Raw genomic sequence first — 21,351 nt, forward strand, 5'->3', positions numbered from 1 at the left:
GGAGGCACCGGCCTCCCCTGCCGCGCGGTGCTGGCGGGCCCGGGGCCCGGCGGGGCCGCGGTGGCTCCGAACCGGGGCCCTTTGTGCGAGGCCGCGGCCGGCGCTGCCGCCTCCCTTCAGCGTGCTGCCCGTCGGGTGGATGCTCCTTCCCAACCCGGATACTTGCAGAACTTTCTACCTTAATTTGGGAAGCGCCTGTTCCTGTGGTGCGTAACGCAGCGGTAGCTATACTTTGAGTTTGCTATTTCCCCCCTAAGATAAACGAGGGGAATGTGCTTCCTCAGGTCAGTTTTAAGAGTTCTTTGCGTGTTTCGAGTAGCTGTTCGTGGGACAGACGTTGTATCTGCGGCTGCGGTTTGCCTTTTCAGTGGGTGATGTAACAGCCTTTTACTGCTTTGCCTTCAAAAATGTGAAATACTGGCACAGTGTTGAGACATTGCTTGACCTTCAGTCTTTCTAAAGCTTCGGCCACCGGGGGAGGAGCAGAAAAGGTTGCCTTGGTATTTTGTTGGTTTATAAAATATCTTCAAATGGTAATGGCAAATGAAGACTCTTAACCTTTCCTCTTTTTAAGGAAGATTCATAGCACTTTTGATACCTTGAGCTACAGTGTCATCACTCTTTACAAAAGTGGTTAAAATGGTACGATGTTGTATCTATATACACAGGAGATTATATAGAGAGGTATATATAGAATTATAACCTTGGTGGCTGTGTTAAAATCACTAATGAACTTAAGCTCTGCACATGGCTTCTGTGTTAAGCCACAGTAAACTGCCATAAGTTTATTGGCATCTTCACTGAAAGAAGCCTTAGAATAACTTTGAAGTGCAGTTGCATGTTTTCATTTCGGCAGTTACAGGCAATTGCAGCCTCATGATTTGAGGGGGCATTTGACATTCTTGTTTTATAAGATGATGGTTTTCCTTTACCAATCTGAAGTACATCTACATCCCCTTTGATGCGAGAAGCATATTTTGTCATCAAGTGAGTCAATGGCAATGAGTAAAATGAATTCTTTCTAAAAGTAATTTCATTACGGTATCCACTTTTCTTGCACTACTGCCAATTATTTCTCAACAGGGCCCATTTAAGACTGTTTTCCCTATAGCTTCAGTTGGCATTTTTTTACTCTGAACGAAACATGATGGCTTTTAGATGGCTCTAATTATTTTGTTTTAACTAAAATAGCAATAAAGCAGGCTACCTAGAATTAAGGTAATTTTGGACACTGTGTAGCACGCTCTTGAAAGACAGATTTAAGTATCAGGAAACTGCTTGAATTTTGTGCTCCCTTAATTATCAGAGTTTCAGATAGGTAGGTTACTAATCTGAATGAACCAGGGAGAAGAGGAAAGCTGTAAAAGTGCAAAGAATGTAAGGTTTTCGAAGAAAAATCCCACTGATTGCATCCCTTCCCTTTTCCACAGTGCTCTCAAACTTTACTGGCGCACAACTGACATTTTTAGTGGTTCTTTATGCTTGATTGCTTTGCCTCTGATGAGATAAGCCTTTGCTTAACAAAGACTATTTCATTGATATAGTTAGGTCTTAGTTTACTTGCTATAAACATTTCTTTGAAGACTTAGAAGAAAAACAAATTGAGTTGTCGAATGGCAATGCTGCTAAAAGTCAAATGTCTCTGAATAAACAAGAAGCTACAGTGTTATTTTGACTCAGTATTGGCTTGTTGAATGTGGATGGCTCTTGCTTTTGTAAATAATAATAGATAAAAATACGTAGTAGAATTCTGAGCTTGGGTCTGTGATGGGAAATAAGACTTGTAACTTAGAGGAATTAAGTTCTTCCGAATTTGATGGGAAGACTGGGAAAATACCTCTCGGTATAAAGTTGGAATTTGGTATTGATGGCTTCTGTAGATCATTAATCAGGAAAATGGGTTTATGCATGCCTTTTGGTACTAAAAACAGGGCTAGCAATGCATGTTTAGCAGATGCAGTGTGTGATGTGACACTACAACAGGAATTTTTTTTCTCACTTTGCTATAAAGCAGTATGGAGATACTGTATTATAGAAAATGAGGGAACTTTTCCATCTAGAAGACTGTTTCTTGATTGCTGGGAAGCAATAGTCATCTTTCTGTCCTGTCTCTGGCAAGTCATTGGTGGTATTTTTCTTTGGGGGGGTGGGAATGTGCAAGCGTTTTGTTGAATGACTGTTCAACTCTTACATGGTGGTAGCTTTGAACAAATGCATTTACACTAGCATTCTCCAAGAATGAGAGCACAGTTTATCCTGTTGATATACTGGCTATTTAAATAAAGCCTTCAGCAGTGTAATCTGGTAATTCTAATGAAGTAATTTACATAAAGAATTGGCCCAGGGTTTCATCAGATGGTTGCTGGTGAGCTGAAATGCATTCTTTCCTTCCAGCTGTATTAAACTAGCCTTTTGATCCTTTCCTTTTTTTTAGCCTTTAAGCCAGAGTGGTTATCACTTTGCAGAGTTAATTGAGAAAGGGAAGTTGAGGGACAAGAGGACCCTTCGAGGTTTAGCTTTAGTCTTAATTACAGTTCTAATTACCTAATTAGAAGGCTTCCAGATTTTTTATGTTGATAAAAATGGTTCTGTACTGGTTTTCTTAAAAAGAGGAAATGCACCACTGACAGGTTAGCTTCAGTGAAGTTCGTTACAGGTAAATGATTACCAGTACCTTATCTTGAAAGCAGTATATGTCTGGAGTATCTGAATTCTACTCCAGTTCTTTGATAAAGAGGTTGCATTTACAAAGGGTGGACACCATGTCCTTCAGAGAGCATAAGTTGCATGTCTGCCTTCCATTGCCTAATCATCCCAGTTACAGGCTTGTATAGGCAGTGAAAATTAAACTTGGTGAAATGTCTACTAGTGTGAAAGATTGATTATTTTTTAAGCCCTCTTTCCCTTTGTGGATGCGTCAGGGAAAAAGATTTTTGCCAAGGCTCTAATGCCAGGCAGACTACAAACTGGTGTGATGTCCTTGCCTGGAAGCCTCTCTTAGCTGAAACTTGATGGAAACATGAAATATTCTTCATGGAAATATAACCTGGAATTGTGAGGCCCTTGGGACTAAACCTCAGAATTCTTTTGTCATATAAAACAGCAGGAGATATGAATTGCATGGCGGTACATGTTTCTGAAGGTGTACGTTGTGCTCGGGTCGGTGTGGGGGGTTCTCTGTGCTGTTCGGTAGCCAGTGAGCGGGTGTACTCATTCTGAAACTGTAAACCAGCATGGCGTGCCTGTAAATGCTAGGGTTTCATCTGTGCCGTCGATGCGGGCTCTGGTGCTGCTGAGAAGCACAGGGTTTATCTGTGGGAGTGCTCAGATCCTAAGGCCAAGTGATTGAATTATGGCTGTTGTGGTTGTAGTAAAAAAATCTGAAAAGAACTTCTGGTCTCTGAAAGTTCTGCCAAAAACCAAGACATCTTCCAAAAATCTCTTCATTCGGTCTCACAGCTGTAACTTGACTTTATGCTGTTTGGCAATACTTATAAAGGATTATTCCTAAGTATATTGTTACTTTAATGTCTTGCGTATACTTTTGCCAGGAGACTCTATATCCTTTACAGCTGTTGACAGAACAGGCACAGAGATGCCCTTTCCATGGAGTGCAAGCAGTGATTATTCTTAACTGCAAATGATTCAGTACAGCATTGCCTGTTACTGCAGCTTTGGCTCGAGGTGGGTCAGAGTCCCACTGAGATCAGGGCTTATTTTGCAGTGGAGCGTGAGCTCTGGTTTGATTATTAAGATAGGCTTTTTCCAAGGTTAGGTCTGGGTGCCAGTTCAGCAGGCTGCTGGGCTCAGCCCGCATGGACAGAGCAGTTTGGGCACTAAAAGAACTTGGGTTGGATCTCTGCATATGACTCTACCTTACTCAAATCCCAGATTTGTTGAGAGAGTTTCTGTGTACTTTTATAAACCAATGGTATTTTTTTAGGGGGTAGATTAATACTGAACACAGAGCATCCAGCTTCTTCCAGCAGGCTCTGTTGGGGCAGTGTTCTTTGGTAGGGGCTGGGCAGGGTGCTTCTCCCAGACCAGTAGAGCTGAGCTGGCCTTGGCCACTGCAGTTCCGTACCAGTTTCAGTGCACTGGCATATTAGCTTAAAGCACCTGTAGAATGGTCACGAAGGCTTGAGTCTTTTCTACACAGCAGCAAAGCTAGAACTGGTAGCAGGAATAGCTTTTCTTGGTAGCATTGTATAAACTAGTTGAAATTATAGCAGTTGTGGTAGAGCTCTGTGGTTTTGTGATCCTCTCCTGCAGCTCAGTCAGAAACACTCAGTTGGGTAACTTTTTTGGTGTCAGGCTAATCAACTTTGTTGAGCACCTGTAAAAATTAACTGGTATTTTATTGGTTACACTGTCTGATTTTAAAGGATGAGTCTGTGCTAACTATGCAGTGCTTGGAGATGGGTTTGAAGATTCATAGAGCTCTGGAGTGGGTTTATGTGGGTGACCCTGGGAATTCACAGCTTAGCCTCATTGTTGCTGTCTTGTTAGAAATTCTTGGTGCTTGCCAGCCAGAATGCTCAGAATGCTCTTTGAGCTTTAAAGTTGTTTTTTCTTGAAAGTGTGTGTGCGTGCATCTAAAAAGAGGAGAAACCCAAGCTCCCACCAGAATGGGTCTCTGATGGGCCTGTTGCAGTGTTTTACCAAATGGAAGGAAACTGAGGAAACGTGTGTTCAGTGCTGGTGTTGGGTAATACTTGCTACTACCAGTTCGCAGTGGCAAGCTAACAGTGTAGTTGCTCAGTGCCTCCTGCTTTGCTTGCTGGCTTTGTGAAGCTTTTCCTTGCCCACCTCTATTTTCCTGCTTACCTGCTACGTGCTGTGTGGGTCTGTCACCTTAACACTTGAGTTGACCTTTAGTATTTCACTTTGATTTACTTAGGGCCTCTGCTCAGTGAACTGTCCCTATTGCAGGATGATATCCATAAAAATGACACTTCCTAGTCTTGAAAAAATCCCCAGGCCCATTGGAGACATGTGAAAAGGACACCCAGCAGGAAGAGAGGCCCATGGCTTGAAATATTCATCAATCATTTTCCTGGCACCAGGAAACCAATCAACTCTTCTAAGGGGTAGAGCGTAATCAATCACACAATGTGGGAAACAGGGATTGCTTGCCCTACCAAAAATGTTCCTTCATGTTGACAGAGGAAAGAAGTCTTGTGTTTGTACTTATTCACAAGTAGTAACTTACGCCCTTGGTATAAAGGACTCTGTCTGTTGTGAGAGACAGTCTGTGAAGAAAAGCATTTAATGTTGTATAGGCAACTTACGCTTGAACTAAAGATTTTGTTTCCAGTGATGATATTGGGCTATGTTTTTGTTTTGAGATTTTTTCATTACTTTTCTGTAGCTGATAAGTAAAGGTTTGTTCCCTGTTCCCAAGCCTCCATGTTCTGTAAGCAGCAAGTACAGCAATGTGATGTTTTTATCTAGAGGATCAGAATTTCAAAGTCTTGTGCTTTCTTCATGAAACAATCTTAAGTTTGAGATAGCTTTGATTGTGAACTGATACCGGGGAAGAAATACACATCTGGATGCTTGTCATCTTCTGTCTTTAACTTCTGTTTAAAAAAGTATATAGGTTGCCCAATAGTAAGTTAATAGTAGTTGTCAACATCTATAGGATATTTTATTGTAACAAGTGGATGGGGGGTTATTTGAATTCCTATTTTTGAGTAAGATGCTATAACTGGAACAAGGGAGTTTAACTTTGTTCTTTCTGTGGAAACCTCTGCAATAGCTGTTACATAAGAAATGCCATAATATTTATGGCAAAATAACTGGCAAGTAGATTGCTAGAATTCCTTTACCAGGAAAGCATTTCTTGCATGCCTGGTAGGAGAAAAGAGGCATTGAGCTAATGGCCCTAATGAGCTGTGGCTTAGTGTTGCTCTGCTGATGCCTGATCTGAGTGTGGCTTGGGTAGCCGTGGCTAATTGCGAGGCAGGGCTAACCTGGGTCGGCTGCTGGCCAGCTGCGGGGGTCTGGGTGCTGGCTCTGGTGCTGTGCTCTGCTATAGTGGGTGACTTGGCTGCATGGCTTGAGTGCTGTGTCTGTTTTCCTTTTCTATTTCAATAGTTATGGAAACTTGAAACAAAAGGTGTGACTTTAGGATGTTTAGCACTTTACTCCTTGACAAATAAACCCGGGAAGTGCCAGTTTTTCCCTGGTGGTGGGAGGCCAGAAGCCTCTGTGGCAAGAACCTTTTGTGCACCCGCTCCCACATGGGGCTTCACTGCCAGCTGGGAGAGCTGGGCTGGCAGCTGCTCCTCGGGGCAGAGGCTCTGTGGGGTCCCCAGGGCTTGGGGGTGGCCGGGGGGAGCCCCAGCCTGGCTCGAACTGTGGGCAGCCTACCCTGACAGGCACTGCTGGCGGGGCAGGGGGAACGCCAGCTGCCTCTGCGCTGCCTTTGTGGAAAAGGTGTCAGGACTTCAGCGGCTCGTGTAAGCATTCAGTGCGTTTTCCTGGCATGTAGCAGCCTTCTGCCAAACACCTTTGGAACAACAGTTCCAGTTCCAGTGCATCCTGTGTCTGCCCAGAAGGAGCATTTCCAACACTTAAAACTTGAAAAACACTGCATCTGAAAATACTCCTGACTTCTTTTTCTAACTTAGCCAAATCCTGGTGTTTAATAGACATCTCTAAATGACATGGTGGGGTGGTTTACTGGGCATAGCAAGGCTCAGAGCTTGTGAGTGTAGCTGGCAGGTGCTGGGGGTGAGCCAGCAAGCCCTGCTGCAGTTGCCTGAAGTATTAAAGATGGCTTGCCTGCAATGTGTGTGTAGCAGTTAATAATGAGTAAGATTGCCAGCTGCTCTTAATGCTGAGGACAAAATCCCCAAATCCTGGTTAGTAATTAAAAGCTTTGAAATGACCTTGAATCTAAAGCTGTCTTGAAGTAAACTTAAGACTTTTCTCCATTGTGAAAGAGGTTAAGTACAAGAGTGTACTGTGCTGTTTGTAAAATGTTTCATGGCAGTCTTTAATCTGAAGATCTGAAATAATCAGAATGCAGTTGAGGCACAAAATGACTGTGTGGAATGGTTGCAAGTACATATCTAAAAAAAAAGTAAAATGGCCTATGTGTAGAAGTAACCAGAAAATAAACTGCATGCTCACACCTTGGAAATTTAATTTTCTTTTAGAGACTTACTGTAATGGCTTACCCTGCTTAAATATCCAGCTGGATTTCTCATTAATATCTGGTTTTTTTAAAAAGCAAACTCCCTTTTTCCATAGTCAGTGAAGGTACAGAGTTATTTTTTGTTCCATTAGTGTATGAATTTGAACAGCTTCATGTCTACTGTCAAGAGAGGATCATTGCTGTGGGTTGTTGCTCTGAAAGGGTGCTATTCTAGCTTTGCAGCTTTCTCAGGGAGCTGGTGGTATCTTTGGGGTTTTTTCGTAGTTCAGCATTAGTCTGGTCTAAAATGGTGCTGAAACCTGCTTTCTTAGGCTCTTTTTGAGCAGTTGCTTTTTGGGTAGAGCCTTGACTATTAGGAGTTTTGAAACCTTTTCTTAGAAAAGTTGTTCTATTTGTCAGTAAGGAGGGTAACTCTGTCGCTGAAAATGATAAACTGTTAAGGCTAAGCCATAATGTATATACCTAGATTTCTCCTATATCTAGGAGGTTTATATCAACTTAAGTACCTGCAGCTTAAAAATGGAGGATTTTCAAGAACTAAGCTTAAGTGAAATCTGGAGTGGAGCAGAGTTAAGAGTGCCAGGGCAGTGCTAGAACCATTTGCATCCTGGTCAGTCCACTGAAGATCAGGTCACACTGGGATTTTTTTTTCTTTAGTAAAAATGCTTTCAATCGTGGACAGGGGTTGGGGTGGGGGTGGGGGTGCAGTAGGCTTGTACTCAAATGACAAGCCTTACCCCAGACCACTGGCCAAGCAGAACATGGCCATCTGTGAAATGCAGCAGTGATGGAACAGTGGGGAGTGCCCAGGTGTGAGTATTCTTATTCTGATTTTTAGTGAGTAATGTCTAATTAACATATGAGGCAAGAACTTGAGTCTCTGGTTTGTAAGAATGAAGATGCTAAGTGTTGAGACAGCTGTCAGAGCAATAATGTGAGGACAGATGTGTGCTGTGGTAGATTTCTGCCCTGTGGAGCCTTGCAAAGGGAGCGCAGGAGTTGCCCACCTCACAGGGCAAGCTTGGCAAGCGCCACAGGAGCAGGGCGAGGGGATGCTAAATCACTCCTGGATTCTGGCAGTGCTGCTGGACACTTATCTCTGCTTGGTTTCATGGATAATTTTTACTCTTTTATTCATTCAGTGGAGGTACCGCCACTGAAACAATGCCAGTTGTCTGCAGCAACTTGTTCTGTTCCTTGCTTAAATTTGAGAACACTGTCAAGAAAAAAAGAGGCTATATTCTTGAGGGTGTATGTATAGTGGTTAATTGCCATGCCTATGTCTTGTCCTCCCTTGGCCAGCTGGTCTGAAGCCTCCAAGAACGGCCCTGTAGAGAGGGAGCAGTCCTGGTAGCACTGATGCCTTCCTGAGGACTGCCGTGCTGTGTGGATGTTGCAGCATCCACCTGCGGAGCAGCAGGAATAGAAGCCCTCGATGGTTCTTACCGCAGGGATTAAAAATTAAGCTGCAGTTTTAAAAACATGTTAATATTTGTTGTGACTTTCAGCTGAAAGTGTGCTCTGCCTGTGCTGAGAGGCTGTGCAGGTGGGCATGCTGCAGGTCGGGGAGCGGGAAGGCTCACATCATGGATCCCCAGCAGACGCAGTGAAGTACCGAATCTCTTTCCTCACCCACACACAAGACTAGCATCAGCCTGAATTGCCCCTTAAATGAAATGTTGCCTGACTTCTAATTTGATTTGCAGCCCATTGAAATCATAGGCTTTCTGTAGTGCTTGCTTTGTGCTCTTGCATGCTGAGGCGTTCAGGAGAGAGCGCAAGTGCCATATCGCGAGCAGTAGCTCCTCTGCTTCGGTGATGGTTTGTTTGTAAGTGGCTCACCGGTGAAATGTGCACACTGAAGTGTTGGGCCTGCCTGTGGTCTCTTGCTGTGAGTGTGGGCTCCTGTTTGTTGCTGGGCAGGTGCCCTGGGTGCGCTGGCTGTGGGCTTGGGGTGCTGGGGTAGCTCGGGGGGGGGCCTGGCGAAGTGTGGCCAGGAGGGGTGGCAGCCTGCTGGTGAGCAGGGCCTTCCTTTTCTGAAGGGGATGGGGAACAAGCTGTACACATACAAAAGGGAGATGCTGATACACTTCCCATCTCCAGCTGTCAGTACAGTGGGAGATGATTTGCTGGAGAGGTAATTCCTTTAAGCTGTATTTTTGCTGCTGCATAAAAAGATGGAAAGGTAAATCACAGCTACCGAATGGTTACCCTGGTTTTGAAAAAACATGTATAAAACACTGATCTTAAAACATCCTTTTCTGCTCAACTAGTAGCTTACCTGGCTTCAAAAGGAAGAATATAAATAGATTTTCCTCAGATGTATGTAACCATTACTTTAGCATTATAAACCTTGTAATTGTATCTCTTAAAACCTGAGATTAAAAAAGCAAAATTGTGTTGCCTTTTCATGGAATCTAGCAAAACGGGAACTCCTGTATTATATTTATAAAGTTAAACTGTAAATAAAATTTCAGATTGCTCTTCAGAGAAACAGTGTATACTAAATTCACTCCAATGATTTTTCCCATTAAGAATGACAGCTTCCTTCTTTAAAAATGCAGGTATTTTTCTGTATTTAAGGTGATCTTTTTCCTAGTAAAAGTGGAGACAAATATCCACAAATATCCAAATGTTAGGAATGATGCTTCTATCCTTAAGAGTATTTTCTAGCTGTCAGACAAGCTTCTGATGTGCTTTTTCAGATGGTTAAATGTGTATTGCCACAATTAAGAGCTATTAAGAGATGTGGCATCCTGCAAAATGAGATTATAGCAGTAGACAGACATGGCTGGAATGAGTCCAAGGAGCAGTGGAGTTGTTCCTGGAATTGCAAGCAGCAGGAGCTGATACAGTTGGCAAACCTGGTAGACAGTAGGCATAGAGGTAGATGGGGAGAAAGAATCAAATTTCCCTCCATTCTTGCTTGTATGTGATCCCAATCCCTGGGAGGCCAAATGCTTAGTGTAAGATTTTCATGCCAACAAAACCCAAGATGCTGGTGGTATTGGTAGGTCTGAAAGGGCTTAATGACTGGAAGACTGTAGATCGTTGAATTTCATGAGCAAGATGCTTGAATCAATAATGGCAGGAAAACACTTGCAACAGGGTATAAAACTGCTATTCCATAACAGGCGTTGTAGTCATGGCAAGCTGTGAGCGCTCTTTGGCCCAGGTAACTAAAGTTGCAGCGTACTGGCTGTTTTTAATCTGTCTTTGCGGGGGGAAGTTTGGGGTGCACACTGGCCTGGCTGATGGGAGCTCGGACACGGGATGCTGTGTTAGGCTGTCTGGCATCTACTCTCCTGCAGCATCCCACACCTGCAGAGTGCCTGCCCTGCTCCCTGGGCATCCCACCTGCGCAGGACACTCTGGGTTGATCCCTTGCCTCTGAAGGACAGGTCATGTATTGCAGTTGAAAGCATTTTGTGGCTCATGCTGACAGGTGGCCTGTAGGAAATGACCTCACAAATGCAAGAGCAACAAGCACAGCTATACCTGTGCTGACACATCAGCTGTTAGGCTCATTCATTGATTTCGTCCTCATGTGATAAGCAGGGAGAGCTACAGCTCTGGTGATTGATTTGTAGAACATGGAATATATCATGTGCCTAAAACATGTCACTTCTGTGTACTGAAGCATAAGACTTGCAGGTGTAAACACAAATGCCAACAGTAGTTCTTACATGATAGTGAGCAGATTAGTGGCTGGACTTGATACTAAAGGTCTCTTCCAGCCTAAATGATTCTATATTTGCTGCAACCCAACAATCTCATTTCTTAACTGAGCCTTATAGGAATGTGCTGTACCCAGATGTAAAGCTTTCCCCCTCTAATGCTGTTTTGATGTTGATAATACATACATTCAGTGGTTGATTGGGGTGATTCAGTGTGTCTGTGTACATGTAGTAACAGTGAGGAGGCTTGTTTCAATGTGTAGTGCTTACACCTCATTTTCACATTCTAGGATTCTGTCAAGATCCTCCCACAGAGCACGATTCATCCACTAGTAAGTACTAGTTAGTCTTCTCATCTTCAGGCTAGTGCAGCGAGCCAAGTCCTGGTAGGCATTGGCAGTGTGCAGCTGAAGTCTATTAGTTAGAAGCTGTAATACTATCTCCCATAATTAAAATGTGAAGATAAATGCTGTTAAATTAATTAACCCTGAGGTTAGGGGAAAAAAGCTGTTTTCAGACTTAGCACGTGTCAGGGCTTCTCCAGGATCCCAGTTTGTCAGTGCTGTTCAAGCACAACGTGCCCTTTGAATTCAGCAGCTTATGTGCTTTGTGGCGAAAGGGTCCACTTGCTGTAGTGCTGCTAGCCTGGCACACCAGTTGGCATTGGCAGCCACTCACCTCTGGGAACGCTGGCTAACTTGCAGCATGATTTCTGGCACACTCTGTATGTCATAATATGTTATTACTTACCAGTACATGAGTTGACATCAACCCAGATTAACACTCTTAAATTTATCAGTGGCATCTCTCTGCTTTTATAATACCAGTTAATTCTGTTTAATGTAGGTAATTCTAGTGGAATTAATAGATGGCTTTTGCTATAGCAGTATGCCTTGTGTTGTCTAACACTTTATCAATGATCAAAAAGCAAATAATTTCCACAGAATGACTGCAATTGATCTTTCAATATTGGAATAGACTGGGCTGCCTAGCAGGCAATATCCTATTCAAACAAAAGGTACTCCAGGTATAAAAGATGCAAAATCTCATGTCTAGGGACAAAGACAGTACACTTGTGGCATGGGGCACTGCATAGTGCAAAGTGCTGGCTGTGAAAGATAGAGGTATTTATGACTAAGTGCCTGTTGTTGCAGTGCAAGTAGTAAAAAGCACTAACATGGTCCTTCAGAAATTGCAAGTAGGTCTCTGATGTTTGCTGCCTATCTAATACTGCCAGTGCTGCATTGGAATGCTGATGCTGTAATGCTGCATAAAACCCTGATGCTGATATCTAAAACCACTGGAACTGGCCCAAAAAGACTGATGCAGCCTAATACTCTTGGCTTATTCGCTTATCAAAAAGATTGAGAGTAATTATGCTGTTGAATTACAGCTGCAGAGGGAACATCTTGGATAGGAAGGGGCTCCTAAAGAGAAGACCCATCATAAATAATCAGGCTGCAAACTGAAACAATGAATTCAAATTAAATACAAGTTTGACTGAATATAATTTTTTTATTATTGGTTGTTACTTCATTTTGTAGGCTTTTTTGGCCTCAGGTCAGGCCAGAGTATCTTTTAAAAGCAGATGAGCCATGTGAATAAGGGAAATACTGTACTCTGAAATCCTAATTTGTGTCTGATAACTGAATGTGAACACACACTGTGGTACTGATGAGCTGCCTCAATGCTTAAAAGCCCACCTTCAGGGATTGTTTAGTATTTCAGAACATGTAATCTGGGTTCTGAATAAAATGCTTTGAAAGTGAAAGGAATTGTCGCCTAAAAGATTGTAAAACACTTTACTGTTGATCTGTGGAGAAAGGTTAACCTAAATCTCCATTTACAGGCAGAGAAACTAGATGTTTTAGTAAGAGGTGTTTTTAGGCACAATTATTGTGATTTCAGTCCCCTCTGAAGGAATACCCTGCGCACCTTGTGGAGCTCTTCTGATGGCCTGCGCTAAGGGACTGAATGTCACTTCATTTGGGACATGCCTGGAGGCTTTCTTAATCATAATTATTTTTCTAAAAAGCTTTGCTTCTTGACTATGTACAACGTTTTCTCATTTTTAGTTTGAAAGTCTAAAATAAGATGCCAAATGTATATACCCCCTTTAGAGGGATGAGTTGGCTGCTGCAGTTGGCTGAGAGCAGCCCTGGTGAACTTTGCTGTTAGTAAGTGGTGGCTCCAAGAGCACGGCCATCCGCATCACCCCTTTTTGCAGAAGAAGAGCTGCTAAATCTCCCGCTAAAGCCACCATGGGCAACTTTCAAGAAGGGCACTGCATTCAGTTTTGGAAAATGCAGGCGACTTTTGGGAATCTAGCCCATAACGTATGTGGTGAAGCTGATACTGCAGCAATATTCATCTCTGTTCTGCTTTGATTTTTTTTTTTGTGTGTCTCAGGAGGCATTTCAGGAATCCTGTGACTTTTGATGGCATCAATAAATCAGATACCATGCTGACAGAATTTTACTGGAATGTAAACAGGCATTTGAAATAACAATGTCTGTACAGTGTTTATTGAGGAATACAGCGCAGGTATAGCTCTGTAAAGTACATGGAACATTAAACTGCTGTGAATGTTTGTTTACTCTGTTATGCTGGTAAGCAGGAACTGTGATTGTTTTCAATGCTAATGAAAATAATTAATCTTTATCATGAGATGACCTTACTTCCCACTCCTCTTTCCAAGCAGCATGTGTTTTCAGTGTTGAGGTGAGACAAGAAGCTGTACCCAATGTAGGGGAGAGGGGAGGAATGTCTCTGTATAGTAAAATTTAGCTGATAAGGGATAATGAATTACCTTAACCTGCCTCTGCTGAGCAGTAGCTGTTCTGGGGAACTGCAGGCTGGTCAGCCCAGTCTTGGTCCCTGGGAAGAGTATGGAGCAGATCCTCCTGAACGATGTTTCCAGGCACTTGAGGGGCAGGAAGGCAACTGGGAACACTCCCCATGGATTTACCAAGGGGAGATCATGCCTGACCAGTCTCGTTCCTTCCACGATGAAATGACTGGATCCCTGAACAAGGAGAGAGCAATTTTGTAAATTTACCTTAAGCAAGGCTTTAGATAGTCTGCCATATCATCCTTGTAGCGGAGCAAATGTAGGTGAAAAGCTAACTGCTGTCTGTTCAAAGGGTAGCAGTCAAGAAGAGTTCAAATGCTGACTGGTGGCTGGTTATTCTGTGGTTGTCCTTGGGAGTCAGTATTGGGGCTGGTACTGCTTAGCAATTTCATCAGTCATCTAGATGATGGGATGGAGTACACTCATCAGACTTGCAGATGACACTAGATTGATACTTTGGAGGGCATGGCTGCTGTTCAGAAGGGCCTCTAACTTGAAGGAAAGGGTTGATTGAAACTTCAAAGTTAAACAGACAAATGTCAAGTCCCGCATCTGGAAGGTAATAACCCGTGTAACAGTACAGGCTGGGGAGCGGCTCTGCGGACCAGACCGGGGGAGCCTGGTGACTCTGAGTCAGTAGTGTGGGCTTGTGGTGATGACAGCTCATCATGTGCTGGCTTGTGGATAGCCAGGGGGTCTGTGGGACATGGTGGAATCGCATCTGGAATACTCTGTGTGGTTCTAGCCCTCCTGGCAGAAGATGGGTTGAACTGAAGTAAGCCCACTGGAGAGGAGCTGAGGTGGCTGGGGACTGGAAGGCGTGACAAATGCAGACAAGCTGAGGGAATTGTTTAGCTTGGAGAAGAGAAGGCTAAGGGGGGGATTAACAGGCAGTCATCCAGTTTTTTAAAAGTGTTTATAGGGAGGAAAAAAATGGAGCCAGGCTCTTCAAAAGTACATGGCAGAAGGCAGATACAATGGTAAGGAGTTGCAACAAAAGAAATTCCTACTGGGCATTTTTGGGAGGGGAATAAAAACTTGGTGGAAGTGATGCAGCCCTGGAACAGATGTCCATGGAGTCTCCATCCTTGAAGAGTTTCAAAGCTTGAGTGAACAGACCCCTGACCAAGTTGATCCAACCTGCCAGTCTGCTTCTTGTGCAAGGTTCATCCAGAGCTGCCTTCCAACCTGGATTATTCAAAGATGATAAAAGTATAATTCTACTGAAAGGTCTTAGGGATGTTACTGCTATCTTGTACCTGGAAGTTCTAATGCCTCAGTCTCAGCTTTTGGAGGGAGAAGTCTATAATCCTGTGTTAAATATCTGCATTTATTCAGGGTCAGAATTGCTATTTTTAGCATGCATCTTTCAGAAAGCCTTTACTAAAATGTTATCCCATTTACTGAGATTTTACTATGCAAATGTCCTTCTGTTTGCAACCCCACAAGCACTGCTGCGTTTTTACCAAACGGATCCATGTGTGTGATTGATCTTCAGCAGACTAGCAGCTGGTCAGAAGCAGTGGAAGGTGATGCAACTTGCTGACTCAGCATGTTCTGCTTATTCTGATCTCGGGTATCCCTGTGCTTATTCAGGGTACCACGTTTTACCTGCTGTACTCCTCCTGTATGTAAGATGGCAGCCTTTGGGGAGGGGGCACCAAAACTCATGTGCCGATACCTTCAAAGTCCAATGCTATATGACAGGTTCAGGCTAAGTTCATTTCTAGGAGTAGCCCATATACCCCTTCAATTAGCATAAACAGGGACAAGGGCAGTCAAAGGTCAAGAGGAGTTCAAAATAGCATAACCTCTTTTTGCTAGTGTTCCCAGATGTTCCTAATCCTGCAAAGTTCTCCAAGCTGTCCATGTGTAGTGTTTACTAGACAACTGTAAAAGTCAAAAAACAAGGCCTGGCTTGATCCAAGGGAAGTCAGAAATCGAGTGGTTGAGAATAGGTAGCATTGTTGCTTAAAACGGGAGAAATAATTGATTTATGTTATGGTGGCCAATTAGGCTGTAAAGTGACAAACTCTTAAAGAAACCCTGTGGCTTCAAGGCAGCTTTCTGCTCTGATTTCTGCTCAGCAAATAGGGGTACCCCAATAAAGGTCATCAGCTCCATGAGCTAAATTATTAATTCCTTTCATGCCACTCAGGGCTTGTAAACAGTATATAATACAAGAAAACAATTGGCACTGTTCACTTACTGGGCAGAGGAGAGGTCAGAGGGTAAATAGTTGTATTGGCAGCAGCTGTTCTTCATAGCTGAGCAGACTTTTGTCCTTTTCATCTTTGAGAGCAAACCAGTTTCCAAAATCTTAGTGGGTTGTTAATCCATATCTCCTTTCTCTTGGCTGAATTGTTTTTAGGAGTTTAATGTGTTGCATGTAATTATGAAGATAAAAAGGGCTGGAGGGGAGGGTGAGGGGTTATGGATAAGACAACAAACCCAGCATTGCCATGTTTCATAAAGAGCAGTTTGAAATTTTTTTTGTATTAATTTACATGGATGAGAGAAACTTTAAAATCAACCTACTCAAGGCAAGTAGTAGGATAAGTACTTGCACTTTTATGTACTTTGTAAAAGAATTTTTTTGAAGTATGATTTTGAGATTAATAAGTTATAAATACCCATCCACCAGTAGCACCAAGACAGAAACGCTGAGGTGTTGCTACTCACCTGATGCTGGGCATGGCAGTGCTTGACAGCACATCGGGGCAGTTCTGCAAATTTCAAACTTGAACTGGACAGCTGTGACCGCAGTGACAGCCTCGGTGAACATACTAGAAATAGCAATTCAAATACATAATTTCAAGTGTGAACTGAAATGATCTTTTTGAGGTATAGCTAGGAAATACTGCTACACTTCTGTTGTTTACAGCCTTTAAAATGGCATTATAGTGAACAATCTGAAACTACAGGACCTAAAAAAATTGACGCAGTGTCTCCCTAAACACTTACCACTCGGAAATCTCTGTTCAGAAGGCACATGCATTATTTGTTTGCTTTTTGAATGATACTTGATAAACTCTTCCAGATGTTTGCAGGTGTAGCTTACTGCCCTAAGTGACTGTTACTCACACAATGGCTTCTCAAGTGGTCGGGCCCGCTGCTGGCCGCCTGCTCCTTGCCATCTGGCCGCCTTGCCGGGCAGCTGACCTCCTTTTGCCAGAGAGCAGCAGGTAACCTTTAAATGACCATCTGCTGATCTGTTACTTCAACCTTTCTGAAAGCTGAGTTGTGCTCTATGCTGATAGTCATGCAGGCTAAATCCTACCACTCTCAGAAGAATAAAAGTAACTTTAATGCTGCACTGACTTTTTGGGTGATTTTGGCTATGTGTGGAAAGCGTATGTAGCTTTAAATAGGAAAAAATACAAACCCCTTTCCAGGTGTCTGAAATTGCTATACTGCATATGAAGAATCTTTTTTTACTTACAAAAATGGGTATAGTGTATGACCTTCTAGCTCTCTCAGGGGGTTAACTATTCCCACATTAAGGTAGCTATAGTATTAAGATGGAAAATAGGAAAGTACAAAATCAGTATTTTTTTTTCTCTAAGCATACCAGAGACATGTGAAGCGTACTCTGGAGTGTGACTGTCAGAAATGCTGCAGTCTAGCATGTTGCATGCAGCTTTCAGAACACTGGTGCAAGATCTGCAAGGAAGAGCCAAGTGAGATCACAAATTACATGTAGACATTCTAGGCAGTAAATGTCTTGATAATCCAATGGAGAATAAGATGGGAATAACCCAGGGCATTCCCAAATAAATCTGCCACTGCGTTTGTTGCTGTTCCTGGCTGTGGCTGGTATCTAGTGTGTTAAGCTAAAGCTGCTAACTTTGTGCAACAGCACTGAGAGCACTTGCTAGGTGCAGCAGAGAAGCAAAGGAGGATTAACTTCAGCATGGTGGTATGTCTGCTCTTCACATTCTGTAAAAACGATCTGCTCAAGTGTTTACATTTGTTTGTGGTTTGCCTAATTAGAGCAGAACTTTGCACTTTTCAGTGTAAACAGTGGTCTTCAGGGGCTGCCTGCTGCCAAAGAACTGGGAATTGTAAGAATGTGAAACGCTGGATTTGGACTGACAGCAAACCCTGGCTGTGGGCTGAAGTTATGCTTCTGGAACTGTGTTCTGTGGTTAGGAATGTAAACTTGTAGTATGCATTTACTAGGTCTTAAAGTTAAATGAGAGTTACATAATATGTTATTGTGTGGTATCTGCCAGTGTCAAAATGATGGAGGTGGAGGCTGATCTGTTTGACTTGGGTGTTTGTGGTGATGTGCTAAGAGTGAATGTGGGTTTTTGAGAAGGAGATCAAGCCGCAGGCAATATATCTTTGTTTTACCTAATCTTTGGTTAAAACTGACCCTGTTACTAGAAGATGATTCTTTCCTAGTTTGGGTCCTGGAAAGGTGGACCCTTCCCAACATACAGAGGGCATCTGGTTCAGATCATGCTCTGACTTGAGGGTTTTTCGTTTGTAAAACAGAGGAAGGTAGTTCTGTTTCTTCTTTCAGCTCTCAGAAAATAATGCTTTTGGAGTGTCTTGTGTTTAAGACACTTGTTTCTGATACTGCTCCAGATCAAATGCCAGCATTTTGTGTGCCTTTGGAAGGGGGTCTTTCTTCCTACCGGGAATCTTTTGAAGGTGCACTGGACACAGATGGGAGATAATCATGTCCTTTTATCCCACAGTAATGCTCTAATTATAAGTTAATACTGTATACAGTTTATAGCTGATATAATTCAGAGTTTCTTTGTGCTGGAAGTTGTTATGAATTGATATTCTCAAACCATCGCAAATTAGATTACTAATATGACTGCTTGGAAAAGTAGATCTGCGGATAACATGTATGAAATGGAAATATCTTAAAAGAGGGAAGGGCGACACTGTTAAAAATTAACTGCTTCTCAAAGCAGCTTCCTCAGGTGATCAAAGATATGCATATTCAATTTAGATGTAAATGAATGTTTTAAAAATTAAAGACTTCTTGGTAACATGCGCATCACAGCTTTCTCATTTTCACTTTCCCATTAGCTACAGATGTGGAGCAGATGAGTTCCTCCTCTCCTGTCCTTCCTATGAACTCCATGGGCAGTAAGTACCCCTTTTCTTCCTACGTGTGATGAGGTGGAATTTCTCATTCTGAGGTACTCCAAAGAGATGAAGTCATACTTCACAGTAGAGACTTTAGGAAGTTTTAGAGCTAATGCTTACTCATGGAGGTGGGCATTCCTATATCTGATAGCTGATCAGATTGTTCTTGCAGAAGTAGCTTAGAACAGGTCTGTACATCACTGTTTATACCAGTAGAACGTAGGTTGTGAAAGATCTCTTGCCACCAGAGATACATTGGTGAAAGCTGTGAGGCAGATGCCTGTATGTTAGTGATATAAACACCTGAGGTGCTGGTAAATTATGTTGATGTTAAAGTATCGGTCTTAAGTGTTTCAGTATTGTACTTGGAAATCTGTAGCCTGGAATTCTTCATGAAACTGATAGCAGTTGGTGAAATCCTCTTCAATTTCACTGTAATTCTGGGCATGTAACTTTCAGATACTCTGAAAGTCTGAGCTGCTGGTCACCTAAAATAATATGAATTCAGATTTTTTCTTAATACTCCATCTAGTGGTATTTGCTCTGTCGAGGGAGCCAATGTATTTTCAGATTATAATCCACTAGATGGCAACAAGTCCTTGTCAGATGGGGTATGTTACAGGTATAAATACAGAATAATTGTGTTCATAATAGAGAGGGGTGAGCCCTGTACAAATTTCTCCTTTTAAAGCAACTTTTCATGTCTCCTTTTTTTTTTCGAAACTCTGGATTTTTCAAGTGTGGCAGACTTTAAAGTGAGCTGTTAGTTAATAAATAATGTTTGGAACAGCTAAAAGCCTTCCAGAGTAAGGACGCTGTCCTTTCCACATATGTCATCATGCTGATGGACTTTCGCTTTTGTTGGAGAACTTTGAAGCTTTGGCGAACTGTGGTTCCTCTACAATAGGAATATATGGTTCCTTTCTTTATAATGAGAACAGTCATGTGCAATCAATGTACAGTAGGCTCAGAGTTGTAAATATATGTGCAGTTGTTTGCCTGTTGATTAATAAAACACATTTTTTGGAGGCATCTACCTAGGCTTTCATGTAGTTGATCACTTTTATATGGAAACAAATTCTACATATGCATGTGAAATTCTAAGTTGCTGTTTAGACACATTTATAGTTTATGAAGATATATTGGCTAATATTCTGTTAATTCTTTGTAGCCTGACATAGTTGAGATTTACTGCATTCAGGCCTTATGCATTAAAAGGCACTAAAACAAAACTAAATTTCCACAGTATTCTCATATCAGAATGTATTGGCAAAATACTAAAAGCAAGGCTGTCTAACGTGAACTGAATGACCCTCTCTTTTTCCCTTAAACAATTGTATATTATTGCTCATCTGAATTTGTCTAGCTACAGCTTTCATGTCTGTTACCTTTTGCTCAACTGAAAAATACTTGTCAAACTTCTGTTCCCTATGAAGATATTTATATAAACTTTTGATAAACTAAATAAACTGAGCTCCTTGATTGCTTTTGATGTCTTCCTGTCTTTTGATCAACCCTTCAGTGCCGGTGGGCATGCTGAGCTGCAGCAGGCATGGTGTGGGCACACTGGTGGGCTTCCAGGGTCCCACGGGCCAGCCCGAGTGCCAGTGGGCAGCTGGGCAGCAGTGTCCTTAAAGTGCTGCAGCGAGATTCGCCACCGCTGGGTGTTGATACATGAGCCCTGGCAATTCCTCCTGGGGCAGCTCCGAGACCTCTCCAGCCCCAGCTGTCCCACTTCAGTAGTGGCAGCACTGAACATGCCGGTGCTCAGCACCACCCTGAAGTGTTCGGTTTGGCTACGGGCCGGGCAGGCGGTTGGGGGTGGCCGTCTCTGGTAGGCAGCCAGCAGCTGGTGCCAGAGACATCTAAAACTTCCCAAGCATGGATTTTGAAAAATCCTGAATGTGTCTGCTAACCTGTCTTCCCCTACGAGTGTTCTCCCCTGCTGTCTTGTTATCAACCATGGTTGAAGGGAAAAACTTGATTTTCACAACAGAGTAGAAAACTGAATTTTTAGGCTTAATTGTGCATCCAGAGCACTTGAGATCTGTAAGCGTCTGCTTCAGCCTCTTGCTTGTCATGTGCTAGTGAACTGGGGGGTGGCCCTTTGCTGTAGTTCTTCCTGTTTGCCTGAATTGCAGTGAATCATTTTCACATTTCCTTGCAGTAAAGATGAGCACCTCTATCAGAACCTTCGTGTTTTGTATCGTCTTTTCTATTTTCATACAGGTCTGTGGGGAAAACCAGTTGGCTGAAATGTCTGCTTAAAATACTACATAAGTGCTTTCTTATACATCATGTAAGATGCCACTGGAAAAAATCCAGATTGTGTACTCTTGCTTTTGAATGAGTCTTCCAAACATGCTGAAAAATTTGAAGTTTGATGCAGTTTGACATTTTTGCCTTTGAAAAAAGTCATTTGTCTAGTTTTCATAATGTTTAAACAATTCAGCTTGCATGCTTTCAGGCTGTTCACTTTTGTATTACTGCAGTAAATTCTCACTGTCAAACTGCCATGCTCACCAAGGGTTTTAGTAGAAATGCTTGCT

At 42.6% G+C, this 21,351-nt stretch overlaps 1 protein-coding gene across 2 annotated transcripts in view; it reads left to right on the forward strand.

Annotated features, from left to right (window-relative positions):
• Positions 1–21,351, forward strand: part of NR6A1 (nuclear receptor subfamily 6 group A member 1) — a gene marked incomplete at its 5' end in the record, with an annotated part of 98,975 nt that overhangs the window by 1,472 nt on the left and 76,152 nt on the right. For both annotated transcript variants that reach the window (XM_080401417.1, XM_080401418.1), the window contains one exon: positions 18,743–18,802. In XM_080401417.1, the coding sequence (XP_080257543.1) occupies positions 18,743–18,802 (60 nt within the window). The remainder of the gene's footprint in view (positions 1–18,742; positions 18,803–21,351) is intronic.

The sequence above is a fragment of the Falco punctatus genome, assembly GCF_963210335.1.
Source record: "Falco punctatus genome assembly, chromosome: 9".
Taxonomy (NCBI): Eukaryota; Metazoa; Chordata; class Aves; order Falconiformes; family Falconidae; genus Falco; species Falco punctatus.